We start from the raw sequence: 25,440 nt of genomic DNA on the forward strand, positions 1-25,440 counted from the left end.
TATAGCGTAGGTTTACATCTATAGAGGAGATGGATAAACACACACACACACACACTTTGACGATATGGTGGTTCACACGCGAGTGCAGCCACTGGGGCATCTGATTGGTTGCAGCAGGTTAACCAGGGAATGAAAGGCTGCAGCAGCTGTCCTGGTGACAAACAGGAACTGAACACACGTCTCCAGCTGTAAAGTCTGGTTTGTGATGGCAAAGACCGTCAAGTGTAAGCAAACCCATTTAATTCAACCACTGGGAGGTGCTACAGGAAGGGGACAATGGGAGTGGTTTAACAATCCATGTAGAAGTCAAAAATTGCTAGACCAATCACATCAAAACTCTGACAGCCTCGTGAGTAAACCAGCCCGACAGGGGTGTTACTGTACCTGTGCGAATGAGGATTTGGACGAGCAACTTGTTGCTGTTTTGAAGTGTGTACATCTAAACTGGGGTTTGAACCTGTGACCTGACACTTTCAGTAACATTTTGGAACGTTTTGTTCAGACTTCTGAACACTGATCCTTCTTTTGGTGGTTTGTTGACTCGCTGGTTTGTGAAGGTTGAGGGAACCAACGATCAATCCATCATTGTGAGTCACTGTAAGTTTATGATGAACGTTTATAAGATTTGATGGGTTTCATTTTGCTAAGCTGAGAACGCTTGTGTGTCTGTTTGTTTGACTGTGATCTGTAACGCTTCCCTCCAAACATCCACACATGTGATCTGTTACTGGGTCACGTATCTATTGTAACAACCACGTTAGTAATACATACATGATGATTTTTTTTTACAATACCATGATGTTTTTATAATAGCACTGAGACACATTTTGTGACTTTGAATCTTTTTCTAATCAAACATCACAGTGTTACCCTTGTGAATTCTTCTGGCTCATAATCACGAGGGCCAGATTGACTTATGATCAGAGATGAGATCACCACAAACAACCAGTTTGATGTTACGCTGGTTGATGAACCAGTCCAGCAGGTCAGAAACCATCACCCTGAGACCACACCTCGACTGGGAGAACATTGGAACAAAGCAAACTGTTAATAGCAGGGAATAATTAGTTTAATCACAGGTACTGACATGGGGAAACCAGTGAGTGCGACTGAAGATATTGAGATGTCATCATATCAGTACAGAATATATACACTAAATAACACATGATAATAATCATATATATATATATATATATATATATATATATATATATATATATATATATATACACATTAAATAAGTATCATTTTTTTTACCGATCATTTCAAGATTAGTTTCCTAACTTTATAATTAGCTATTCAGAAACCATGAATTATTCTTTGATTTTCTTTACATAATTTTAAATATTTTGGCTATTTTTTCCGAGATTTTACCGCCGCGTTTCTGACGTCATCAGACGGCGTCGTCGTTGTTGTTGACATTAGCCGCACGGGCTAGGATGAAGAGGACTTGGACGAAGTAATTGAATTAACGGAGCGGCGGCTGGTGAGTTTTCCTCTCGGTATGAACGTGAACACATCCGTTTATTACCTGTGCGACCGGCGGGACCCCGTCAGGCCCCGCTCGCTGCTAGCTCGTCGGCTTCATGCTAACCGGCGTCACTTATCAAACGGTTAGCTCGCTGCTAGCTCGTCGGCTTCATATGAAGCACTTAAATCAAGACGTGAGAAAGAGTTGCAGTGAAATTGAAGGACTGTAGTCCTTTAACTCTTATCTAGTATTATAACTCGTGTGAAATACAGTCCTGAGTAGTATGTCTTGTATATACTCACCGTTTTATTAAACTTTGGTTTTTCCAAGCTTTTCTTGTGTTACATTATTGATCTGTCTCATCTGGCTTGCGCTCTGTCTCGATCTTGGTTCGGAAACTGCTGTAACGAACCCCTGAATCCAGATTTATCTGAATGGCTGAAGCATGATGTCAGTCTTCCTCATCAGAAACTTAGACTTAGATTTGCTCTTTTAATGTACCACACAGCGTTCAAAGGCCTTTCCCAGGCATGTAAATTTTGCACCCACGAGCCAGACTGGATCATCTACTGCTGGAGGAGGCTCCAGACCTGAAGAGGCTCCAGCTGCCACCCATACCTCCACCTGCTCAGGTCCCCCTCTGTCCATCAGTCTCTCCTCCTTTCTCTCTCTCTTTATCTCTGTCCCTCTCTCTCCTTCTGTCTCTCTGTCCTCCTCCATTCTCTGTCTTTGTCTCTGTCCTGCTCTCCTGCTCTCTCTCTGTCCCCACTGATCCTGGATCTGCTCCACCTTCCTGCTGGTAAAGGAAGGTTCTGGTGGCTGCTGTTGCGGGATGTGCTGCTGATGGAGAATTGTTGGGTGGAGGTTCATTGAAGGAGGGAGGTGCTGGACCTGCTCTACTTGGACAGAGTCAGGACAGAACTTTGGTTGGGATTTGGTGACACACAAATAAACCTGACTTTTATTTGTGTTTTGGTGCAGCAGGTTCTGAGGACGCAGCTTCAGCTTCAGTCCAACACAGAATGAGTTGTGATGAAGAGACCAAAGCTGGCTGCAGTTTTCCTCTTCGTGGGCTGCCTGCTCGCCTACCTGATGTTTGTCAAGCGTCAGCATGCTGCCATCAAGTTCAACTCAATCAAAGCACCTTCCCAAATCCATAGCACCTCAGACTGGCTGGGCTCTGATGAGGGGCGGGGCTTCCAATATGGCATCATGTTTGATGCTGGGAGCACTGGGACAAGAGTCCATATCTTCAAGTTCCAGATGGACAACAAAGGTACAGAACAACAAAAGAACGCCATGTCTCTTGACATCAATTTCAGTTGTGAAGTTCTGTCAAGCACATTTCATGTCCAAAACTCCAGAATGCCTTTGGTTTTCTGCTGCCATATTTATGACATTGTTATGGTCAGAGCCAGAGGTCCTCCGGGGCGAAGACCCTCTTGTGTTTGCTCCACACACTCGCCCCTTCAAAGCTTAATTTGCCCCTCTAAACTCACCAAATTTGGTACACACATCGGCTGTGACGAAAAATTCTATGTTTAACAAAAAAAACAGTGCTCTACTCAATAGCACCACCTAGATACACAAAAACCCTCGCCATGGCCTGTACGAATGTCCTACAGACATGGGACCAACACCATTTTATTCAATCTGAGGTTCGACTGATTTAATAAAATGGTGTTGGTCCCATGTCTGTAGGACATTCGTATAGTATATATTCGATAGTCGAACCTCAGATTGAGGAGGAGCAGTGTGGTTTTCGTCCTGGCCGTGGAACCATGGATCAGCTCTTCACCCTCGCTAGGGTGCTGGAGGGGGCATGGGAGTTTGCCCAACCAGTCCACATGTGCTTTGTGGACTTGGAGAAGGCTTACGACCGTGTTCCCAGGAGCATCCTGTGGGGGGTACTCTGGGAGTACGGGGTGGATGGCCCTTTACAAAGAGCCATTCGGTTGTTCTACCGGAGGAGCGAGAGTCTGGTCTGCATGGCCGGTAGTAAGTCGGACTTGTTCCCAGTGAGGGTTGGACTCTGCCAAGGCTGCCCTTTGTCACCGGTTCTGTTCATAACTTTTATGGACAGAATTTCTAGGCGCAGTTGGGTGGTGGAGGTGGTTGAGTTTGGTGGCGGGAGGATGTCGTCTTTGCTGTTTGCGGATGACGTAGTCCTCTTAGCGCCATCGGGCCACGACCTCCAGCAAGAGGAGGTTTGCAGCCGAATGTGAAGCGGCTGGGATGAGAATCAGCACCTCCAAGTCTGAGGCCCTGGTCCTCAGGTTGGAAAAGGGTGGTTTGCCCACTCCGGGTCGGGGGGGTGGTCTTACCTCAGGTGGAGGAGTTTAAGTATCTCGGGGTCTTGTTCACTAGTGAGGGTAGGATGGAGCGGGAGATTGACAGGCGGATTGGGGCGGCATCCGCAGTCTTGCGGTTGCTAAACCAGTCTGTTGTGGTGAAGAGGGAGCTCAGCCAAAAGGCGAGGCTCTCGATTTACCGGTCAATCTACGTTCCAATCCTCACCTGTGGTCATGAGCTCTGGGTAATGACTGAAAGAACAAGATCGCAAATACAAGCGGCCGAAATGAGTTTCCTCTCCAGGGTGGCTGGACTCTCCCTCAGAGACAGGGTGAGAAGCTCAGTCATTCGGGAGGGACTCAGAGTAGAGCTGCTGCTCCTCCATGTCGAGAGGAGCCAGTTGAGGTGGTTTGGGCATCTGGTGAGGATGCCTCCTGGACGCCTCCCTCTGGAGGTTTTCCAGGCATGTCCAACTGGGAGGAGGCCTCGAGGCCGACCCAGGACACGCTGGAGGGATTATATCTCTCGGTTGGCCTGGGAACGCCTCGGGATCCTCCCGTAAGAGCTGGTGGAAGTGGCTGGGGAGAGGGCAGTCTGGGCTTCCTTGCTGAGACCGCTGCCCCCGCGACCCTGACCCACCGGATGAAGCGGAGGACGACGAAGACGACGAAGACCATTTTATTCGTCTCATCAAGACGGACAAATCATACACCAACACCCCTGACCTAACCCTAACAGGACATCCACAATTTGGACACGAATGTCCAATTTTGGACAATTTGGCGCCCCGAGCAAATGCTTTCTCCTCCTGGGACGTTCATGGTATCGCTTCCAAGACTTAATCCATGACTCTCCTAACTCTGCTGATTAAAAGTTGGTAAAAGTTTTGATATAGCGCCAACGGTTTGGGTTTTATAAGCTCTCAAAGTGGGGGAGACACTTTTCACCTTACAATTGAAACCAATTGGGCACCTGTCTGCTCTCATGGTACATACTCTCAAACACTCGCTTGTCACGGGTAAACTAAAAGTCCCACAGCATCAAAATACACACCACTGCATTCCTGACAAAAATCCCTACAAAAATATGACATTATGTTCCACTTGAGACCAACGTATGCAGAGCTATTTGAGTTTTACACACTAAAAATCTGTAAATCCTCCTCTGCTCTCTGCTCTGCTCTCTGCTCTGCTCTGCTCTCTGCTCTGCTCTCTGCTCTGCTCTCTGCTCTGCTCTGCTCTCTGCTCTGCTCTCTGCTCTGCTCTCTGCTCTGCTCTGCTCTCTGCTCTGCTCTCTGCTCTGCTCTCAGCTCTGCTCTCTGCTCTGCTCTCAGCTCTGCTCTGCTCTCTGCTCTCTGCTCTGCTCTCTGCTCTGCTCTCTGCTCTCAGCTCTGCTCTCTGCTCTGCTCTCTGCTCTCAGCTCTGCTCTCTGCTCTGCTCTCTGCTCTGCTCTCAGCTCTGCTCTCTGCTCTCTGCTCTCTGCTCTCTGCTCTCTGCTCTGCTCTCTGCTCTGCTCTGCTCTCAGCTCTGCTCTCTGCTCTGCTCTCTGCTCTGCTCTGCTCTCAGCTCTGCTCTCTGCTCTCTGCTCTGCTCTCTGCTCTGCTCTCAGCTCTGCTCTCTGCTCTCTGCTCTCTGCTCTCTGCTCTGCTCTCTGCTCTGCTCTGCTCTCAGCTCTGCTCTCTGCTCTGCTCTCTGCTCTGCTCTGCTCTCAGCTCTGCTCTCTGCTCTCTGCTCTGCTCTCTGCTCTGCTCTCAGCTCTGCTCTCTGCTCTCTGCTCTGCTCTCAGCTCTGCTCTCAGCTCTGCTCTGCTCTCTGCTCTGCTCTCTGCTCTGCTCTGCTCTCTGCTCTGCTCTGCTCTCTGCTCTCTGCTCTGCTCTCAGCTCTGCTCTCTGCTCTCTGCTCTGCCCTCAGCTCTGCTCTCAGCTCTGCTCTCAGCTCTGCTCTGCTCTCAGCTCTGCTCTCTGCTCTGCTCTCTGCTCTGCCCTCAGCTCTGCTCTCTGCTCTGCTCTCTGCTCTCAGCTCTGCTCTCAGCTCTCAGCTCTGCTCTCAGCTCTGCTCTCTGCTCTGCTCTCTGCTCTCAGCTCTGCTCTCTGCTCTGCTCTCTGCTCTCAGCTCTGCTCTCTGCTCTGCTCTCTGCTCTCAGCTCTGCTCTCAGCTCTGCTCTCTGCTCTCAGCTCTCAGCTCTGCTCTCAGCTCTGCTCTCTGCTCTCAGCTCTCAGCTCTCAGCTCAGCTCTCAGCTCTGCTCTCTGCTCTCTGCTCTGCCCTCAGCTCAGCTCTCTGCTCTGCTCTCAGCTCTGCTCTGCTCTCAGCTCTGCTCTCAGCTCTGCTCTCAGCTCTGCTCTGCTCTCAGCTCTGCTCTCTGCTCTCTGCTCTGCTCTCTGCTCTCAGCTCTCAGCTCTGCTCTCTGCTCTGCTCTCAGCTCTGCTCTCAGCTCTGCTCTCAGCTCTGCTCTGCTCTCAGCTCTGCTCTCTGCTCTCTGCTCTGCTCTCTGCTCTCAGCTCTCAGCTCTGCTCTCAGCTCTGCTCTCAGCTCTGCTCTCAGCTCTGCTCTCTGCTCTGCTCTGCTCTCTGCTCTGCTCTGCTCTCTGCTCTGCTCTCTGCTCTGCTCTCTGCTCTGCTCTCTGCTCTCTGCTCTGCTCTCTGCTCTGCTCTCAGCTCTGCTCTCAGCTCTGCTCTGCTCTCTGCTCTGCTCTCTGCTCTGCTCTCAGCTCTGCTCTCTGCTCTCAGCTCTGCTCTGCTCTCAGCTCTGCTCTCAGCTCTGCTCTCTGCTCTGCTCTCTGCTCTGCTCTCTGCTCTGCTCTCTGCTCTCTGCTCTGCTCTCTGCTCTGCTCTCAGCTCTGCTCTCAGCTCTGCTCTGCTCTCAGCTCTGCTCTCTGCTCTGCTCTCTGCTCTGGCCTCAGCTCTGCTCTCTGCTCTCTGCTCTCAGCTCTGCTCTGCTCTCAGCTCTGCTCTCAGCTCTGCTCTGCTCTCAGCTCTGCTCTCTGCTCTGCCCTCAGCTCTGCTCTCTGCTCTCTGCTCTGCTCTCAGCTCTGCTCTCAGCTCTGCTCTGCTCTCAGCTCTGCTCTCTGCTCTGCTCTCAGCTCTGCTCTCAGCTCTGCTCTGCTCTCAGCTCTGCTCTCTGCTCTGCTCTCTGCTCTCTGCTCTCTGCTCTCTGCTCTCTGCTCTCAGCTCTGCTCTCTGCTCTGCTCTCAGCTCTGCTCTGCTCTCAGCTCTGCTCTCTGCTCTGCTCTCTGCTCTGCTCTCAGCTCTGCTCTCTGCTCTGCTCTCTGCTCTGCTCTCTGCTCTGCTCTCAGCTCTGCTCTGCTCTCAGCTCTGCTCTCTGCTCTGCTCTCTGCTCTGCTCTCAGCTCTGCTCTGCTCTCTGCTCTGCTCTCAGCTCTGCTCTCAGCTCTGCTCTCTGCTCTGCTCTCTGCTCTGCTCTCAGCTCTGCTCTCAGCTCTGCTCTCAGCTCTGCCCTCAGCTCTGCTCTCTGCTCTGCTCTCAGCTCTGCTCTCTGCTCTGCTCTCAGCTCTGCTCTGCTCTCTGCTCTGCCCTCAGCTCTGCTCTCTGCTCTCTGCTCTGCTCTCAGCTCTGCTCTCTGCTCTGCTCTCAGCTCTGCTCTCTGCTCTGCTCTGCTCTCTGCTCTGCTCTCAGCTCTGCTCTCAGCTCTGCTCTCTGCTCTGCTCTCAGCTCTGCTCTCAGCTCTGCTCTCAGCTCTGCTCTGCTCTCAGCTCTGCTCTCTGCTCTCTGCTCTGCTCTCTGCTCTCAGCTCTCAGCTCTGCTCTCAGCTCTGCTCTCAGCTCTGCTCTCAGCTCTGCTCTCTGCTCTGCTCTGCTCTCTGCTCTGCTCTGCTCTCTGCTCTGCTCTCTGCTCTGCTCTCTGCTCTCTGCTCTGCTCTCTGCTCTGCTCTCAGCTCTGCTCTCAGCTCTGCTCTGCTCTCTGCTCTGCTCTCTGCTCTGCTCTCAGCTCTGCTCTCTGCTCTCAGCTCTGCTCTGCTCTCAGCTCTGCTCTCAGCTCTGCTCTCTGCTCTGCTCTCTGCTCTGCTCTCTGCTCTGCTCTCTGCTCTGCTCTCTGCTCTCTGCTCTGCTCTCTGCTCTGCTCTCAGCTCTGCTCTCAGCTCTGCTCTGCTCTCAGCTCTGCTCTCTGCTCTGCTCTCTGCTCTGGCCTCAGCTCTGCTCTCTGCTCTCTGCTCTCAGCTCTGCTCTGCTCTCAGCTCTGCTCTCAGCTCTGCTCTGCTCTCAGCTCTGCTCTCTGCTCTGCCCTCAGCTCTGCTCTCTGCTCTCTGCTCTGCTCTCAGCTCTGCTCTCAGCTCTGCTCTGCTCTCAGCTCTGCTCTCTGCTCTGCTCTCAGCTCTGCTCTCAGCTCTGCTCTGCTCTCAGCTCTGCTCTCTGCTCTGCTCTCTGCTCTCTGCTCTCTGCTCTCTGCTCTCTGCTCTCAGCTCTGCTCTCTGCTCTGCTCTCAGCTCTGCTCTGCTCTCAGCTCTGCTCTCTGCTCTGCTCTCTGCTCTGCTCTCAGCTCTGCTCTCTGCTCTCTGCTCTCTGCTCTCTGCTCTCTGCTCTCAGCTCTGCTCTCTGCTCTGCTCTCAGCTCTGCTCTGCTCTCAGCTCTGCTCTCTGCTCTGCTCTCTGCTCTGCTCTCAGCTCTGCTCTCTGCTCTCTGCTCTGCTCTCAGCTCTGCTCTCTGCTCTCTGCTCTGCTCTCTGCTCTGCTCTCAGCTCTGCTCTGCTCTCAGCTCTGCTCTCTGCTCTGCTCTCTGCTCTGCTCTCAGCTCTGCTCTGCTCTCTGCTCTGCTCTCAGCTCTGCTCTCAGCTCTGCTCTCTGCTCTCTGCTCTGCTCTCTGCTCTGCTCTCAGCTCTGCTCTCAGCTCTGCTCTCAGCTCTGCCCTCAGCTCTGCTCTCTGCTCTGCTCTCAGCTCTGCTCTCTGCTCTGCTCTCAGCTCTGCTCTGCTCTCTGCTCTGCCCTCAGCTCTGCTCTCTGCTCTCTGCTCTGCTCTCTGCTCTGCTCTCAGCTCTGCTCTGCTCTCTGCTCTGCTCTCAGCTCTGCTCTCTGCTCTGCTCTCAGCTCTCTGCTCTGCTCTCTGCTCTCTGCTCTCAGCTCTGCTCTCAGCTCTGCTCTCAGCTCTGCTCTCAGCTCTGCTCTCTGCTCTGCTCTCTGCTCTCAGCTCTCAGCTCTGCTCTCAGCTCTGCTCTCAGCTCTGCTCTGCTCTGCTCTCAGCTCTGCTCTCTGCTCTGCTCTCAGCTCTGCTCTCAGCTCTGCTCTCAGCTCTGCTCTGCTCTGCTCTCAGCTCAGCTCTGCTCTGCTCTCAGCTCTGCTCTCTGCTCTCAGCTCTGCTCTCAGCTCTGCTCTCAGCTCTGCTCTGCTCTGCTCTCAGCTCTGCTCTCTGCTCTGCTCTCAGCTCTGCTCTGCTCTGCTCTCAGCTCTGCTCTCTGCTCTCTGCTCTGCTCTCAGCTCTGCTCTCTGCTCTCAGCTCTGCTCTCAGCTCTGCTCTCAGCTCTGCTCTGCTCTGCTCTCAGCTCTGCTCTCTGCTCTGCTCTCAGCTCTGCTCTCTGCTCTCTGCTCTCTGCTCTGCTCTCTGCTCTGCTCTCAGCTCTGCTCTCAGCTCTGCTCTCAGCTCTGCTCTCTGCTCTCTGCTCTCAGCTCTGCTCTCAGCTCTGCTCTCTGCTCTCTGCTCTGCTCTGCTCTCAGCTCTGCTCTGCTCTGCTCTCAGCTCTGCTCTCTGCTCTGCTCTCAGCTCTGCTCTCTGCTCTCTGCTCTGCTCTCTGCTCTGCTCTCAGCTCTGCTCTCAGCTCTGCTCTCTGCTCTCTGCTCTGCTCTCTGCTCTCAGCTCTCAGCTCTGCTCTCTGCTCTGCTCTCAGCTCTGCTCTCTGCTCTCAGCTCTGCTCTCTGCTCTCAGCTCTGCTCTCTGCTCTGCTCTCAGCTCTCAGCTCTCAGCTCTGCTCTCTGCTCTGCTCTCTGCTCTGCTCTCAGCTCTGCTCTCAGCTCTGCTCTCAGCTCTGCTCTCAGCTCTGCTCTCAGCTCTGCTCTCTGCTCTCTGCTCTCTGCTCTCAGCTCTCTGCTCTCAGCTCTCAGCTCTGCTCTCAGCTCTGCTCTGCTCTCTGCTCTGCTCTCAGCTCTGCTCTCAGCTCTGCTCTGCTCTCAGCTCTGCTCTCTGCTCTCAGCTCTGCTCTGCTTTTTGTTGTGCAACAGGAAGGAAAGCTCAGGTTGCTAAGTTACCAAAAAGACATCAAGCAGCTCAGTTGGAGTGTAGCCATTAGCTCACCTTTATTAGCTTGAGCTGAAAGTGGTGCTGTGATGAGGCAGTCATGATTTCAACATTGGAGAATACAGTTGGTTAACAGCTGAGCTCGTGTTTAGCTGCTGAGACACACACACACACACACACACACACACACACACCACACACACACCACTAAGTTTCAGGCTTCTTGCGTTCCCCTTGATGACCTTTAATGACCTCCATGACCTCTGTAGGCTCCTCTAGACTCTTGTTAGTAACCCAGGTTTTCAAGACTCCACCATCCACCAGTCTGGTGTTTACTGGTGGATCTGATGTAGACCTGAACCTCCACCATCCACCAGTCTGGTGTTTACTGGTGGATCTGATGTAGACCTGAACCTCCACCATCCACCGGTCTGGTGTTTACTGGTGGATCTGATGTAGAACTGAACCTCCACCATCCACCGGTCTGGTGTTTACTGGTGGATCTGATGTAGAACTGAACCTGCTAATGTCTTCAGTTGCTGGGAACCAGTCATCTGATTTCAGGTCACTGATCTGCAGACCAGGGAACCAGATGTTCTACTAGGAAAACTGCACCGCGCACCCCAAGTGTCAGATTTGTGATGCTGGATCAGGTTTCTTGTGTTTAAATGATCGTCAAAGCTAAAAGCTTGTTAATAGAAGCATCGCTTCTGAGGGATGTCACTTCAGATGGTCCTGAACATGAAGACGGTGGAGAAGAAGAGCGTCTCCTGTCAACAGTGAGATCGGTAGAGAACAATAAAACCAAGTGGCAAACAGGACTGAAGGAGATTATCCTCATTTGTGTTCCACATTTGAAAGAGGAAATTTGAGTTAAAGCCTCATAATTCAGGCTAAATGGATTCACTGGTGTGGATCCGTTCAGATTAGATGGTGAAGAGCTATCAAGCGCTCCTCTTCTCTCCCTGTTGCTTTTAGTGTAGTTAAAATCCAAATATGTTGGACCAAAACAGTAATTACCAGATGTGAATCCCGGCAGACAAGAGGAGCTTTCAGGCTTTTAAGTCCAGTTAAAATGCACACAAACTCATTAGAGTGCTTTAGAGGTTTGGCTTTATTAGGCTTAGAGAAAGTTTCCTGCGGTGCTCGGCCAAATGCCTTCGTTATCGCATTTACCCCCTAAGCTAAATCACACAGGCTAAGTGCAGTTTTGGCTTCTTTGTTAGCATCAGAGCTAACCAGAGTAATGGGAGCACCTGTTAGTTATGCAGGCTGGAATTGTCATTACTGGCTTAACAACAGCTCTAACGCTGGCCTTGGAAGCTCAAACCACGAAGAGAAATTCTACCCCTGAAGCAGAGAACCCACTGCTGCTGTCTGAAGACACGTTATCTTTTCAAAAACAGAATTACCAAATTGTAAAAACAGGAGTTGTTGTGAGATGCTGAACCCTCTGATGCTCTTGAATGAGTGGCGTGTGACGTTGTGTCAGGAATCAAATGGGTGTAAAAGCAGTGTTTGATGGCATCAGCTGAGAGCAGCAGCGACGTGACCAACGTTCAGGTCCCACATGTGTGAACTGTCACCTTAACCATAACACCAACAGCTATTATTTAGATAATAAACAGATCCCCGGAAGGAGAGTTAGTATAGAAGATGTGCATCAGAATGGGATTAGAACTGAAGAAACATTGTTCATTGTGTTGCTAATATTGATCTGTGCCTGTGTTTTCTGGCTTCAGAGCATGACACCGGAGGGTCAACCTAGTTGCTATAATACAGAATAATCTGGGGATAGAACCTCAGGTCCAAGTGGATTTCTTCCTCTGGATGAACTCAAGCATGATGACACAGCAACTCCCTGCCCCGTAACATTCTGACAAATATATAACATTGAAATACTGGTAGAAAGCATCAACTCTGCAGCTTCAGTCACCACCACCTCTTGAGGCCCATAAGTGATGAATGAGCCAGATTTATTATGATAAGCCTATACTTTGCTTTTTAAGGAATAATGTATGTCTTTACCTGTAATGTATGGATTGTTTTGGTTCTTTTTTGTTTACCTCCAGCAGAAAGTCCCAAACTGGCCCGTGAGACATTCCGAGCCATCCAACCAGGATTGTCTGCTTATGCCGATGACCCTGAGAAGGTATGGAAGCTCTGAAAACTGCTGGTAGCAGTTCTGTTATTGGTCCTGTAGGTGTTGATTATATTATACTTTTTCCTGATAATCGTATTGGAAATGTCTTAAAATTTGGTTTAAAAAAAGATGATTGGCCTGTGGATGAGACCAAAACAGCCTTCAACATTCATCATGTGACTTAACCTTGGCTCAGTGAGTTCTCTATTTCCTTGCCTTGTGTCTGCCTGTCCTCTGGGTTCCGGTCATCATCCAGTGCACCGTTGGGATTGTGGAGCTGCTGGACGTGGCAAAGGCAAGCGTGCCGCCCTCTGTCTGGAACATCACACCGCTGGTTCTTAAGGCCACGGCTGGACTCCGCCTGCTGCCCGGGGAGAAGGCCAGCCACCTGCTGGACAGGGTAGAGCTGCAGTCTCTGGCATCTACTGTGTTGACATGTTCAGCATTTGTCTGTGTGTTTGTCTGTGTGTAAAGTTTCTGGATCAAACACATAAACAGCAGGTCACTTACACAATCCGCTGGAACTCTGCTGCATTATGCAATTGAATTGCTTCAGCTAATATCCTCCGAGGAAGCTTGTGCCTTTCCTCCTCCTCCTCCTCTCTACCACTGCCGCTGCCACCGCTGCCGCCGCTGCCACCGCTGCCACCGCTGCCGCCATCATCATCACCAGGCCAAAACCACAAAGTCTATTAAAGCTTTTAAGTAATCAGTAATAACAGGACTAGAGCAGTCGGCCAAAAAGTGATTTAATCTCAAGCTTTGCTGTTATTATCAGCCTGAACACAGAGCTGATTACAGAGCAGAGGCAGAGTTTTATTCACTCTCCTTCAGACACCAACGACCACCAAACAGCCCTTTACAGAAATTACAGAATGACATATCTTTGTTAAGAAAACAAATCCACGCATCAGAGCAGCATTGTGTCTTTTACTCTGTCAATGCCAACCCAATAAAAATGTGTCCCTAGCTCATTTGGCGACCTGACCCTTAGTTTAGGATGGACAGGACCAAACAGACTGAACTGGTTCTTAAAGACAAGAAGGTCTCACAATAGAACACAAGTGTCTCTGTTGGTTTACCGATTTGCTGTTTCTTCTCCCAACTTTTTGATGTTTTGGTCGATGGTGGATGTTCACAAACCCTGTTGAATTCTATGTGTGCAGGTGAGGGCGCTGTTCATGTCGTCTCCGTTCCTGACCAGAGACGACAGTGTGTCCATCATGGATGGCACTGATGAAGGTACGTGAACACCTCAGTGGTTCTCTAACGGTGAGTTGATACTCTGACAATCAGCCAGGAGGTTTGAAGCCTCACAGGTATTAGCCTTGAAACACCGTTCTGTACATGGGGTAATGCATACACAGGGTGTCATGTTGGGAGTGTCACGTGTGGTGTGTAGGGGCTTTTCAAAACAGAGACACTGGCTCCATTGTTCTCCCCACCTTGCAGCGTAAGCACAGATTTGTCCATGGACATTCTGTCATTTCAGATACCTGGAGGGCCGTGTCTTTCTCCAGTGGAGACTGTTGTAAGACCGCATCAGACCTCTGATGGGGCTTTGGAGCCACGCTCAGCACTTGTAATCACACCTTCAACCAATGAAAACAGCTGGTTGTCCAGAGCAGCAACTTTAATGGTACACTCCATCTAGCTGTGTCTACAGAGAGGAGAAGAGTTGTTGTATGTGCATGTTGTCTCTCTGTGCCCCTCTGTGTTACTTGAGTCAGTTTTCATGTTTGGTCCAACTTGTACGTCTCCATCTTCTGGCTAAGTGGCGTCCAGAAGCATGCAGGGATCAGACCCATCAGAATCATGTTCCTGCTTCTGACGAAGGCTTTGGTTTTTGCAGACAGAGCGGGTCCACTGATGTTGTCTGTCTCTAATTAGGCCTTTGTGAGTGCTCTGTGGGTCCCAGCACAGATGAGAAAGCATCGTCAGCATTGCCACTGAAGTCCATGTTTTTGTCTTGTCTTTAAGTGATTGATGCAGTGAAGGTAGGGAATGAGAATAGCCTGATCGGGCTCTGGGGCCTAAGTCGTTGCCGGCAGTAAGTCGGACTTGTTCCAGGTGAGGCTCTCCCTTAGAGACAGGGTGAGAAGCTCAGTCCTTCAGGAGGGACTCAGAGTAGAGCTGTTGCTCCTCCAGGTAGAGGAGTCAGTGGAGGTGGTTCAGGCATCTGGAGAGGACGCCTCCCTCAGGAGGTGTTCCAGGCATGTCTGACCAGGAGGAGGCCTCAGGCCAACCCAGGACACGCTGGAGGGATTATGTCTCTGGGCTGGCCTGGGAACACCTCAGGATTCCCCCGGAAGAGCTGGTGGACGTGGCTGGGAGAGGACAGTCTGGGCTTCCTTGCTCAGGCTGCTGCCCCGCGACCCGGACCAACCGGATAAAATGGAGGACGACGACGGGCTCTGGGGCTCTGGGGCTCTGGGGCTCTGGTAAGGAGTTCTTCTCGCCTCCTCGCTGGAGTTAAACCCAAATCTTGGCTGGAGGGGCAGCAGCAGACCCACCATTCACTCACTGCCCTTGGACACTGAGATTGGCAAAGCCTAGTCACAACTGTTGCTTTTGGGTTTCCTGTTCTGAGCGAAGTTGAACTGCGTTGGAGAATACTTCCTATACTTCCTGTTTTGATTAGCTGGTAAACCTTTAGGTTGTGTTTCTGGTGAACTGATGTGAATGTGGAACTGAGCTTGCCTGAAGAGGATTTTTGTGTGTGCCTGTAATAAGCTGACATTTGTGGAACAGACTGAGCTATTGAACTGTTAACGAGTACTATATACTAATACTATAACATCTGCTGTGTTTGCTTGAATGTATGTGTGATTGCAACTTCATTTGTGTGATTTAACCTCATCAAGGGATGTGTAGTTTTTAAAGGCATTGTTTCTTGATCGGGTCTGTGTGAGACACTTCAACCTACTGACAGACTGAAAACGGATCAAACTGCAACAGAGTCGTTTGCACGCGAATCACTAAACTTGATTGTCGCATGCTGGAGCCCTGCAGCTAATAACTCCCAAACATGGATTAGTGGGCTATCAGAGAGCACGTACCTTCACCGAGGCCAATTCACCTGAACCAGAGTAAAAAAGTGCCATTCAAAACTTTAAAATGTAATGGGCTCTTCCTTGGCTCAGGCTCCGCCCTCTCCGCCAGGTTTTTCAGGCCAAGTCAGTTTTATTCATATTGCAACAAATCACAACAGTTCTCTCCTGACCCTTTTTCAGAAAGGGAGAGAGACAGATAGACAGACGGGAGCATGAACGAGACAGACAGGAACAGAGAGACAGGCAGAGGGACAGGGACTTCAGACACACAGAAAAACATGTTTGGGGGAAATCAGTCTTGTAGTCTTGAAGTAATCCTGCTGACAGCCAAACATCACGAGTCATACATGAGTCATACATGAGTCACATGTCAGGGACACAGTGACATGAAGACCTGCTCATGCTTTTATTTGTTGAGGACTGTCAGTGAGGCATCTTGGCTCGTCCTCAGGCGCTCAACCAGATGACCTGGTCAATCCCTCAGATTCTAACTGGATCCAGTTTGAAGCCCTCCAGTCCAGATGTAGGAGGTCCATTATCCAGCAGCTGGTGGGGTCGACCATCGTGACCCTGTAGTGACCTTCCCACCCTGCCAGCACTGTGACCCTGTCCACTAATACCGTTGTTGTGTGTGTCTGTGTGCGTGTGTGTGTGTGTGTGTGTGTGTATGCAGTGTACATATAATGTGTGTGTTTTGAAAGCAAATGTAGTTTTTGTGTTTTAGATGCTGCTCTGTGGCCACACCCCTTCCAGTTATAATCCAATCCTTTCAAAGTAGTTCATACAAGCAATTATGTCCATGTGGGATAATGTTCCTCTTAATCTTGAGTGAGCAGGAGGGAGGGCGGTGATTATTTCCCTTCATTTCTGAAGCTGAAATGTTTTCTTCGTCTCTCTGAAGCCATAAATGTCTTTTCATGATCATGAATTAACTTCTTATCGTCCCCTCACCCTAATGGACAAATTCCTCGTGCTAACCCTAACCGGCCCTTTTAGACGTCTAACCGGATCACTGCAGCCTTATTATCGCTCTGAGATTTTGCAGTTCTTGGCTGGGGTGCTTATCTCTGGTTGAGATTACCCTCCGCCCAGCAGAATGGAAGCGACTTATTGTTAATGCAGATCTGAGTGGTTACTAGGCAGCGGTGGCGGCGTACTAAGTGCCGGTGTTTAGCTCCCTGGCTTAAAGCCGACTCTCTCCATACTTGTTTGTTTTGTTTGAAAATAGCTTCCAGGAGTTTCATGGTAAAGCTCCTATGATACAATTTCTATCAAGCCCTTTAATCACCCACTTCTGCATGTGGACAAGGTCAGAGGTCATTGATAAAAGGCACTAATGCATGAAGCTGAGAGCAAATAGTCTGTCACACCATGTCATCTTTGAGTTGACCTGGATATGCAGACCCCCCACCGCCACTGATCACATGACATCACTGCATTTGATCGATTTTTTTATTTTTTTTTTAAATTGTTGTGATAATGTTCTATTATTGAGGTCAGCAGAATATGTATGGAGGCCTGGTGCCAACACTTATTCATCTGTCAATCATTTCTAGGGTTGAGAGAGGAATCTTTTGACTATGAAATGTTCTCAAACTGAAGCGAACGCTTCCGTCAGTTCCAGGGACCCAGCGTGACATCGTAGCGACCAAAGTTTTCACCCTCTGGAAGAGCAGAGAAGCAATGACGCTTCCAGATTCAGCTGCTTCTTTTTGTCCGAAGACAAAAAACGGTGAAACCCAGTAACTGCACCCCCGCCAAGGTCCCCACTGATGTCTTCATTTTATTGAGCTTGTTTTATGAAGAGGTATCGACATGATGCATAAAATAGAAACATGGGGGGCAGTTGGTGTCTCAGCAGGCCAGGGCAGACACAGGAGAAAACAAGTGACAAGCTCTGCCCCCGATGTAGCCAACCAGGCACGGACCCGGTGTAGTTTAAGCCATATCATCATTCATCATCTCGTGTCTCCACTCCTGTTTTCCTTGGAGTGGACATGTCCTCCGTGTCCCTGTGACCAAGTGTCCTGCTGATGAAAATCTTCTGTGTCTTCAGGGATCGCAGCGTGGATCACCGTCAACTTCCTCACTGGTGAGAAGGCAGAGCTCCACTCTCAACCCTGTCATGCTCAACTGGGCTCTGACCGTGTCTTAGACACTGGAGACCAGTCACTGTCTGAATGAATCAGTAGCTGACTGATTGATTGATTGGAAAATATGATGAGTAATGGCAGTAGTGATCATGGTGGTAGCCTGCATGCATGCAGGTTGGAAGATTCATGTTTCCTCTCAGATTAACATGAACAAGAAACTGTGATTACCTGTTATTGGATTAAATGTTTTCTAACCCCCCCCCCCCCCAATCTCTCTGTCCAGGTGGTCTCCATGGCAATGATTTGCCCACAGTTGGGATGCTGGATTTGGGCGGCGGGTCGACTCAGATCACCTTCAGCCCTCAGGATGAGGTGAGGATGGCTCTGTGTGTGTCAAAGTACCAGGATGGCTCCATCTTACAGGCTTTAATCTGTAAATGCCTCATTAATCCCAAATAAACACCCTCCCATCAGGAGGGGGGGAGGGTGAGGACAGGGGGTCTCGCTGCTTATCTAGGTCAGCCATCGGACACCAGGGAGTGATGAGCTCTCTGCTGTCATCACTGGACAACTTCAGCATCATCCTGCTTGTCAGCATCTTCATCTCCTCGTCCTCAGTGACTGTCTGGTTTGTGGGTTGCCAACTTCTTCTTTTTGTAATTAGTCAAGTTTCCATTTCAATTTTGAAATGCTTGAAAATTGGAAGAAGAACATCCAAAGTGTATTTCTCTCCATCCTTGACTGTTCCGTCTCATCTGCCCTCACTTCATCGCTCCTTGCGTGCGTCAAAGAATTTCTTTAAACGGAAGCTGACTCAGAATCCCAGTCCTGCTATTAGACCATCTCAGTTTACTTTAACACTCACATGGCAACATCAGTCCCTCTGCTGGGTCGTCTGCGTTGGTTTTTGGCCTCGAAACAGTAACCTTGCACAATGAGCACAGAAGTGCCCTCTACATCATGACAAGGAAGAGACGGATTACTGGAAACTTGTGAGTAGCTGGAAGAGATGATCAACTCTTTCTAAATCTTCACCATCTACTCTGAGCAGATCCACACCAGTGAATCCATTCAGCCACTTGGTTTTATTGTTCTCTACCGATCTCACTGTTGACAGGAGACGCTCTTCTTCTCCACCGTCTTCATGTTCAGGACCATCTGAAGTGACATCCCTCAGAAGCGATGCTTCTATTAACAAGCTTTTAGCTTTGACGATCATTTAAACACAAGAAACCTGATCCAGCATCACAAATCTGACACTTGGGGTGCGCGGTGCAGTTTTCCTAGTAGAACATCTGGTTCCCTGGTCTGCAGATCAGTGACCTGAAATCAGATGACTGGTTCCCAGCAACTGAAGACATTAGCAGGTTCAGTTCTACATCAGATCCACCAGTAAACACCAGACTGGTGGATGTTGGAGGTTCAGTTCTACATCAGATCCACCAGTAAACACCAGACTGGTGGATGGTGGAGGTTCAGGTCTACATCAGATCCACCAGTAAACACCAGACTGGTGGATGGTGGAGGTTCAGGTCTACATCAGATCCACCAGTAAACACCAGACTGGTGGATGGTGGAGGTTCAGGTCTACATCAGATCCACCAGTAAACACCAGACCGGTGGATGGTGGAGGTTCAGTTCTACATCAGATCCACCAGTAAACACCAGACCGGTGGATGGTGGAGGTTCAGGTCTACATCAGATCCACCAGTAAACACCAGACTGGTGGATGGTGGAGGTTCAGGTCTACATCAGATCCACCAGTAAACACCAGACTGGTGGATGGTGGAGGTTCAGGTCTACATCAGATCCACCAGTAAACACCAGACCGGTGGATGTTGGAGTGGTGGAGTCTTAAAACCCTGGGTTGCTAACAAGAGTCTAGAGGAGCCTACAGAGGTCATGGAGGTCATTAAAGGTCATCAGGGGGAACGCAAGAAGCCTGAAGCTCAGTGGTGGTGACCTTGAAGTCATGTGACCCTGGTGTAGTTCTTTCATAGGCTAACATTAGCTTAGCACTGCTAGCTTTTTCATTTGGACCAGAACTACAAAAATACACTGTCTATGCCATGCTAACTTCTGTTGGACTACAAAATACCCCATCTCTGCAGGTTACTATTACAGTAAAGATGTCAACATGTGAAGTGTAACAAAAGTCAAACTCTGATTATGATTTGTTTTATTTTCTGTGCAGAAAACCATCCAGACCTCCCCCATCGACTACATCAGGTCCTTCCAGATGTTCAACAGCACACACACCGTCTACACTCACAGGTATTCACACACAGCATGTTAACATGATTGATAACTAGGAACAATTCTAATGTTATGAAGTGGAGCAATAGAGCTTTTTAGTGCTACACAGTGTGTATATATACAGCTCCTTTTGAGCTCAGTGGTGCTGAACACACTGATAGTGTGAGGCTGCCGTGAAAGATGCCATCCTGCTCTTCAGGACCAGCCCGAGGCTCAGTTTCTGGAGGCCACTTCAACAGGCTCAGCGGGGAAGTGAGGATCAAACCAGTCACCCATAAGTGACTAGAAAGCCACTCCTCCCCCTATTACTTGTCGATACATGTGGTTCATGTAATTTTCATAGTATTTTGTGTTTCCGCGTCAGATGTCATCCAACAGATGTAGGATGCGTAAGGTCCTGGGACTGACTACGTGTCACGTCTCTGGAGGGGACTACAGGCTCGTCTCAAATGTCACACAGAACAGAATTAGTAGGTGCAAACACTCATCATGACATCATCATGGTGACTCCAGGAACTGTCGTTCTGATTTCATGCTAATAAGGATCATTATCATCCTTTAAAATGACTCTTTTCTGAAGGGAGTTTGGACCAGAGTGCTTCCAGTTTGATGTGGTGTCACATGAACTTTTGGCCTGAGTGAAGGTCTTTTCACTCAGCATGAATTCAGATCCATTTGTATCTTGCAGATGTTGACTCTTGCACGGCGCCATAGTGTACAACATGTTGGAGTCATTGTAGACAACAAGAGCGGACCAGAGTGATAGAATATTGCTAGAAAACGTGATTAAAGCTCTGAGTTAGAAAATGTTTTCCTCCGATTATCAAGCCTTCCACTCTTTTTTGTTCTCCAAATTCTGCATTGTATTTTTCACATTTTTGTAAAGATCAAAAGAGTTTTTCTGCAGAAAAGGTGATTAGCATGTAAGCAAACGCCAGATCAAGTCTAGAGCTGGATGACGAGACGAGTGAGAGATGCTGGATCAGGTTTCGCTAACATTGACTGACTTGTTGCTGCTCAACAGTTTGGTGGTTTCTTGTCCTCTCTCTGCAGTTACCTGGGTTTGGGTCTGATGTCAGCTCGACTCGCCATTTTAGGAGCCGTCGATGCTCTGCCCTGTACGTACATTCCCTGTGTGTGTTTTTTTTTCTTCATGTTTTTCAATTTGCTTTCATTTCTGCTTTTACGGCCCCTCCCCTCGCCGTCCTCTCAGATAAATAAGCCATTATCTAATCTTTTAATAACACAGCAAGATTAATTCCTTGCCCGCCAGCTGTTGCTGCGATTTATCTGCTGGAAGAAGCAGCAGTTATGCCCCCCCCCCCCCCCCACACACACACACACACACGCACGCACGCACGCTGGCAGGTCATCAGCTTTTGATTTCCTAGACGATGTCATTAGCCAGAGAACTGTGACAGTGAAGATGGTGAGCAGAGTTGACACCAACACCTGGTGGTTCCTGCTGGTTCACACGGCTCAGGACTCTGGTGAGAGTTGGAATCAAAGGCTACATTCTCTCCCCAATTGTTGTCCTGGTTGTGGCTCCGCCCCCTCTTGAGTCGTCCCAAATTCAACTTTCCTCATTTTTTTTTGCTAAGGAATTCCTCAGGTTCAGGGACCCACTTTGAGAACCCCTGTTAAATATATTCACTGTCTCCCTGTGTGTGTGTGTGTGTGTGTGTGTGTGTGTGTGTGTGTGTGTGTGTGTGTGTGTGTGTGTGTGTGAGATCAGTGGAGGGGAGCACTCACTTGATAAGCCCTTGTTTGGCTCCAGAGTACTCGGGCACGTGGGAGCACAGCGATGTGGTCTACACAGTGGTGGGACAGAAGGCAGGTAAGGTCTCTGGACTGTGATTGGCTGGTCTGAATGGCCCATCATGCAGTGGGAGGTGGTCAGAACCTGAGAGTGGTGTGTGTGTGTGTGTGTTTTTAGGGGAGCCTGTTTATGAGGCGTGTCTGACCAAAGTGGAGAAGCTTCTGTACAGGAAGGTGATGAAGGCGGCCGATGCAGCAAATGTGGACTTCTACGCTTTCTCCTTCTACTATGACCGCGCCGTCGACCTGGGCTTTATCGGTAACCCTGCTAATGCTGCGCCTGCTGCTGTTACCATGACGACAGGACTTAGTCAGGGTTGTTGACACTGGTCCAACATCAGGTAGGAAAAATAAATGATGGAGCTGGCACCCGACTGCAAACTTTGGTGGCGACCCGTGAGGAAATGTTGTGAGAGGGTGTGGCAACGTCTGGTAGACTTCCTGCTCGTGATTAAATCTCCTGAAACTCCACATGTGAATCTGCCGTTTCATTTGTAGAGACAAGTGAGCCACGCCCAATGTTACACCGTAAACAGAGGTCATGTGATTGTGGTTTGCTGTCACTCATTGCAGTGCAGCGGCCAGCTTCCTTTGTCCCTTGGTGTTCTGCCTCTGTGGCTGAGGGGCGGGGCTTCTTCTCCCTTTTCCCGTCTTTAGAATGGTGCCTTCGAAACTGAGTCAGGATGTAGAGTGGAAGTCCTGAGTGACAAGTTTTTAAAGCTGTTATTGATGGTGATTCTTGGCTGTATTCATGGACGTGTTGGTGAGATCAGTTCCCGCTGGAAAACCCTCAAGGACCCTGGGGGGTCCCCAGACCTCACTTTGGGGACCTCAGTCCGGTCAGTTAGGGTTTTTATCAGGTGTCATTAAATAATGAAAACAAAAAGGATTTAAATTCCAGTTTCATCCTGGGGTGATCTGAGTCTCTCCTCTGATTTCAGACGAGGAGGCGGGAGGAACCATCCGAGTGTCCGATTACATGGATGCTGCTAAGAGAGGTGAGACGGCGCCACCAAGTGGTCCCCAAGTGTGAAGAGTTCCTCCCTCTTTGGAGTAAGTCCTGTAACTGAGGACTTGTTCAGGTTACAGGTACAGGCTGAACAGCTGCGTCCACTAGAAGGGTCTCTGTGACACATTTAGAGTTCAGAACATTTTCACTGACGTGCTCCTGGTGTCGGAGGACTGAACTGATCAGCTGGTCACCTCCAGCTAGTTCATCTTCTGATTCAGCAGTTTTCGGATGCTTCGTCTCTCGACTCTTGTTCGAGTGAGCCTTGAGCACGGGACCTGGTCCGTGACAGTCGGCAACTTTTGGTGATGCAGGTTGGTGATGAGTCTGCTGTCGTTTCAGTGTGCAGCGATTCATCCATCACTCGTCTGCAGAGTCCGTTCCTCTGTCTGGATCTGGTCTACATCTCTGTCCTGCTGCAGGAGCTGGGCTTCCCCCTGCACAAGCAGTTCAAGGTGAGCGACAACAGGGTGACAGGTCTGGACACAAGTCCTGGCCTGAAGATCATTCAGTCCCGACTCTTAAGCGGACCAGACAGCTTTTTGGTTCTTCTTGTCCAGCATGTGTAGAGCCAGACCAGCAGATAGAGACCCCTCTGTCCTCTCGGGAGCCTCAGACCTCGACTGGACACCTGACAACTGTTTAGCTTAGCTGCTATGAATGCTAGCTGGGGGTAAACATGCTGGACTGCGACTTGGCGCTTCAGAGAACACCAGAAAATAAGAGCATTTCCTGAAAAGATGTCATGTTCCTTTGAGGTGAAAGGTTTTAGGTGTCCCTGAAGTAACAGAGTGTGTGTGTGTGTGTGTGTGTGTGTGTGTGTGTGTGTGTGTGTGTGTGTGTGTGTGTGTGTGTGTGTGTGTGTTGCAGCTTGCCAGAACCATCCAGCAGGTGGAGACCAGTTGGGCTCTTGGTGCAACGTTTCATTACATCGAGTCCCTACAGAGACACTGAGCTGTTGGATGTGGCTCCGCCCACTTTGCTCCACCTCCTTCATGTTAATCAGCTTGATTGAGCTGAGAAGGGTGAAATGGCCAACGTGGCCCGGTGGAACTGCTCCACCCAGCGAGGCTCAGCTGGTTTCTCCTCTCAATCGTGGCGGCGGATGCCGCTGCGTTTTTTTATTGAATGTTGTTTAACGTTTGTGCCAAAATTTTGGAACTTTGTATTCTGATGAACTGACGATGTCATTGGAGAGTCACGCTGATGATGAAAAACATTTAGATGAGACATTTTTTTAACATGTTGAATTCATGAGGAGTGTTTGGTTTTCACTGTGGGGTCTGGGTTATGACATCATCACTGCCATGGTGTCAGGGTCATGACATGATTTGACTGTGATTTATTTGTGATAAACCAATCACAATGATGCTGAAATAACAACATGACAGTGATTTAGTCAAAGTATGAACTGGAGATTTGACAGCTCTGTCACCATGACGACAAGCCAAAAAGTTTTTCTGATCAGATCAACCAAATGAAAATGTAGGAAATGTTCCATGTATGTTCTTGTGCATCACGTAGGAACTGATGCTTCGGTTCTAAGTTGATGTGCTGGGGACACTGGGCAGTAACCATGAACGGCGGAGCGTCCACGTTTCCAGTGTCATGCAGGGATGGACTGCTGGGACAAAAACCAGGTTCTGGTGCTTATCAGTTGCTTCCATCCCAGGAGCTAGCCCTGTGGCTCGCCTGGCAGCTAGCCACTTGCCCGGGCAGGCCCCGATGTCTCGAGAAGGCCTGTATTCATGGGGAGGAGTGTGGTTGCAACCCTCAGATGTCCCCACGCCACTTTATGACAGTGAGTCTGTCCTCATTCTCCATGGATGTTCTGATAGGTTGGTGTGTCCGGCAGCTCTGGATGGTGCTGGAGGTCTGAGCAGGGAAGATGCCCTCGTCTTCCTGGAATTAATGAGCTCGACAGAATTGCACAGCTATAAATATTTATGCTTAAAAATAACAATGACTCTTTTTGACGTCTGTGTTTGACTTCAGGCAGCGTTCCTGCAGACCAGAAGTAAAGAGTGTCCATGCGTTTCAACTTTTCATTCTGAACCCATTTGGATGTTTCAGGAATACAAATTATCATTTGACTTCTCAGTTGTGAGTCGTGGTCAACTGGACCGGTTCAGGTTCTCCTCTCATCAGGAGGCTCCTTCAGTTGTGGGTGTGACCTTCAGGGTCATGAGGTCACATGGGAGCAGTTTGAACACATTCGGCAGGCAGCCAATTGCTGCTGGATGGTTCAGTTGAAATACGCCATTTTTCCTCTGAGCTGTAACAAGGTTAAAGGTCATGCCACCTCCATTTTAACATGTTCAATATTTAGTAGCAGTTGGAAATAGAAGCAAGAGCTTCCTGTGATGGTGTGTGCGTCACCTTGTTGTTGCCCCGCCTCGCCAGGTTGTCACCCCGCCTCCCTCCGATGCCTGGCAGTTCCGTCACCGGTTTGTTTCCAGTTGACGAGCCGGTGCTTCAGAGTTGGCATCCTGCTGGCGGTCGCGTGATTAATCACTGAATGGATCTTTTGATAAAATCACTCATTCAAGAAGTTTGATTGTTACATTTGGAACAAAGTATTAGAGCCAACGAGGGTTTGATCAATTTGTTATTCAACTAATCAATAAACAGAGTTACCACTTAAGTAAAAACCTGTGATCAGATTTGAAACTTCGACCCTTTCAGAGTGCCCAAAAACCCGTGTTGACCCTCGTTTTTGGTGCAGGGTGAAAGGGGCTTAAGTGACTTTTAAACTTGTCACGTGACTCGCTAGCGCCTCTAGAGAACATTTGTGGTGTTCCAGGACAAACTTTTTTTCCTCTTTATTTCAAAGTCCGGACGGCCCGGTGGAGCAGTGGTCCTCCCTGTGGCCCCCATCAAGAAGGTTGTGGGTGGAGCAGTGGTCCTCACTGTGGCCCCCAGCAAGAGGGTTGAGGGTGGAGCAGTGGTCCTCCCTGTGGCCCCCAGCAAGAAGGTTGTGGGTGGAGCAGTGGTCCTCCCTGTGGCCCCCAGCAAGAAGGTTGAGGGTGGAGCAGTGGTCCTCCCTGTGGCCCCCAGCAAGAAGGTTGTGGGTGGAGCAGTGGTCCTCCCTGTGGCCCCCAGCAAGACGGTTGTGGGTGGAGCAGTGG

General features: G+C 49.6%; 1 protein-coding gene across 12 annotated transcripts; it reads left to right on the forward strand.

The window, feature by feature from the left end:
* The first annotated feature begins 345 nt into the window (after window positions 1-345).
* Window positions 346-25,387, forward strand: entpd6 (ectonucleoside triphosphate diphosphohydrolase 6). Of its 12 annotated transcripts, none has more exons than XM_086181409.1 (16): window positions 347-597; window positions 1,368-1,486; window positions 1,980-2,103; window positions 2,453-2,747; window positions 12,013-12,092; window positions 12,340-12,483; window positions 13,250-13,325; window positions 17,193-17,228; window positions 17,513-17,601; window positions 19,424-19,503; window positions 20,539-20,603; window positions 21,221-21,322; window positions 21,422-21,562; window positions 22,245-22,301; window positions 22,655-22,767; window positions 23,183-25,387. In XM_086181409.1, the coding sequence occupies exons 4-16, from the start codon at window positions 2,504-2,506 to the stop codon at window positions 23,264-23,266; spliced, it is 1,311 nt and encodes a 436-aa protein (XP_086037535.1). In that variant the 5' UTR covers window positions 347-597; window positions 1,368-1,486; window positions 1,980-2,103; window positions 2,453-2,503; the 3' UTR covers window positions 23,267-25,387. The 12 variants fall into 12 exon arrangements, 11 of the variants coding, with proteins under 11 accessions (XP_086037544.1, XP_086037535.1, XP_086037534.1 ...); XM_086181408.1 differs by having other exon boundaries at window positions 2,456-2,747; XM_086181417.1 differs by lacking the exon at window positions 1,980-2,103 and having other exon boundaries at window positions 12,016-12,092.
* Window positions 25,388-25,440: the final 53 nt, after the last annotated feature.

The sequence above is a fragment of the Aulostomus chinensis genome, chromosome 16 (assembly GCF_037954235.1).
Source record: "Aulostomus chinensis isolate RoL2024-O1b breed Wild chromosome 16, RoL_Achi_v1.0, whole genome shotgun sequence".
NCBI classification, from domain to species: domain Eukaryota; kingdom Metazoa; phylum Chordata; class Actinopteri; order Syngnathiformes; family Aulostomidae; genus Aulostomus; species Aulostomus chinensis.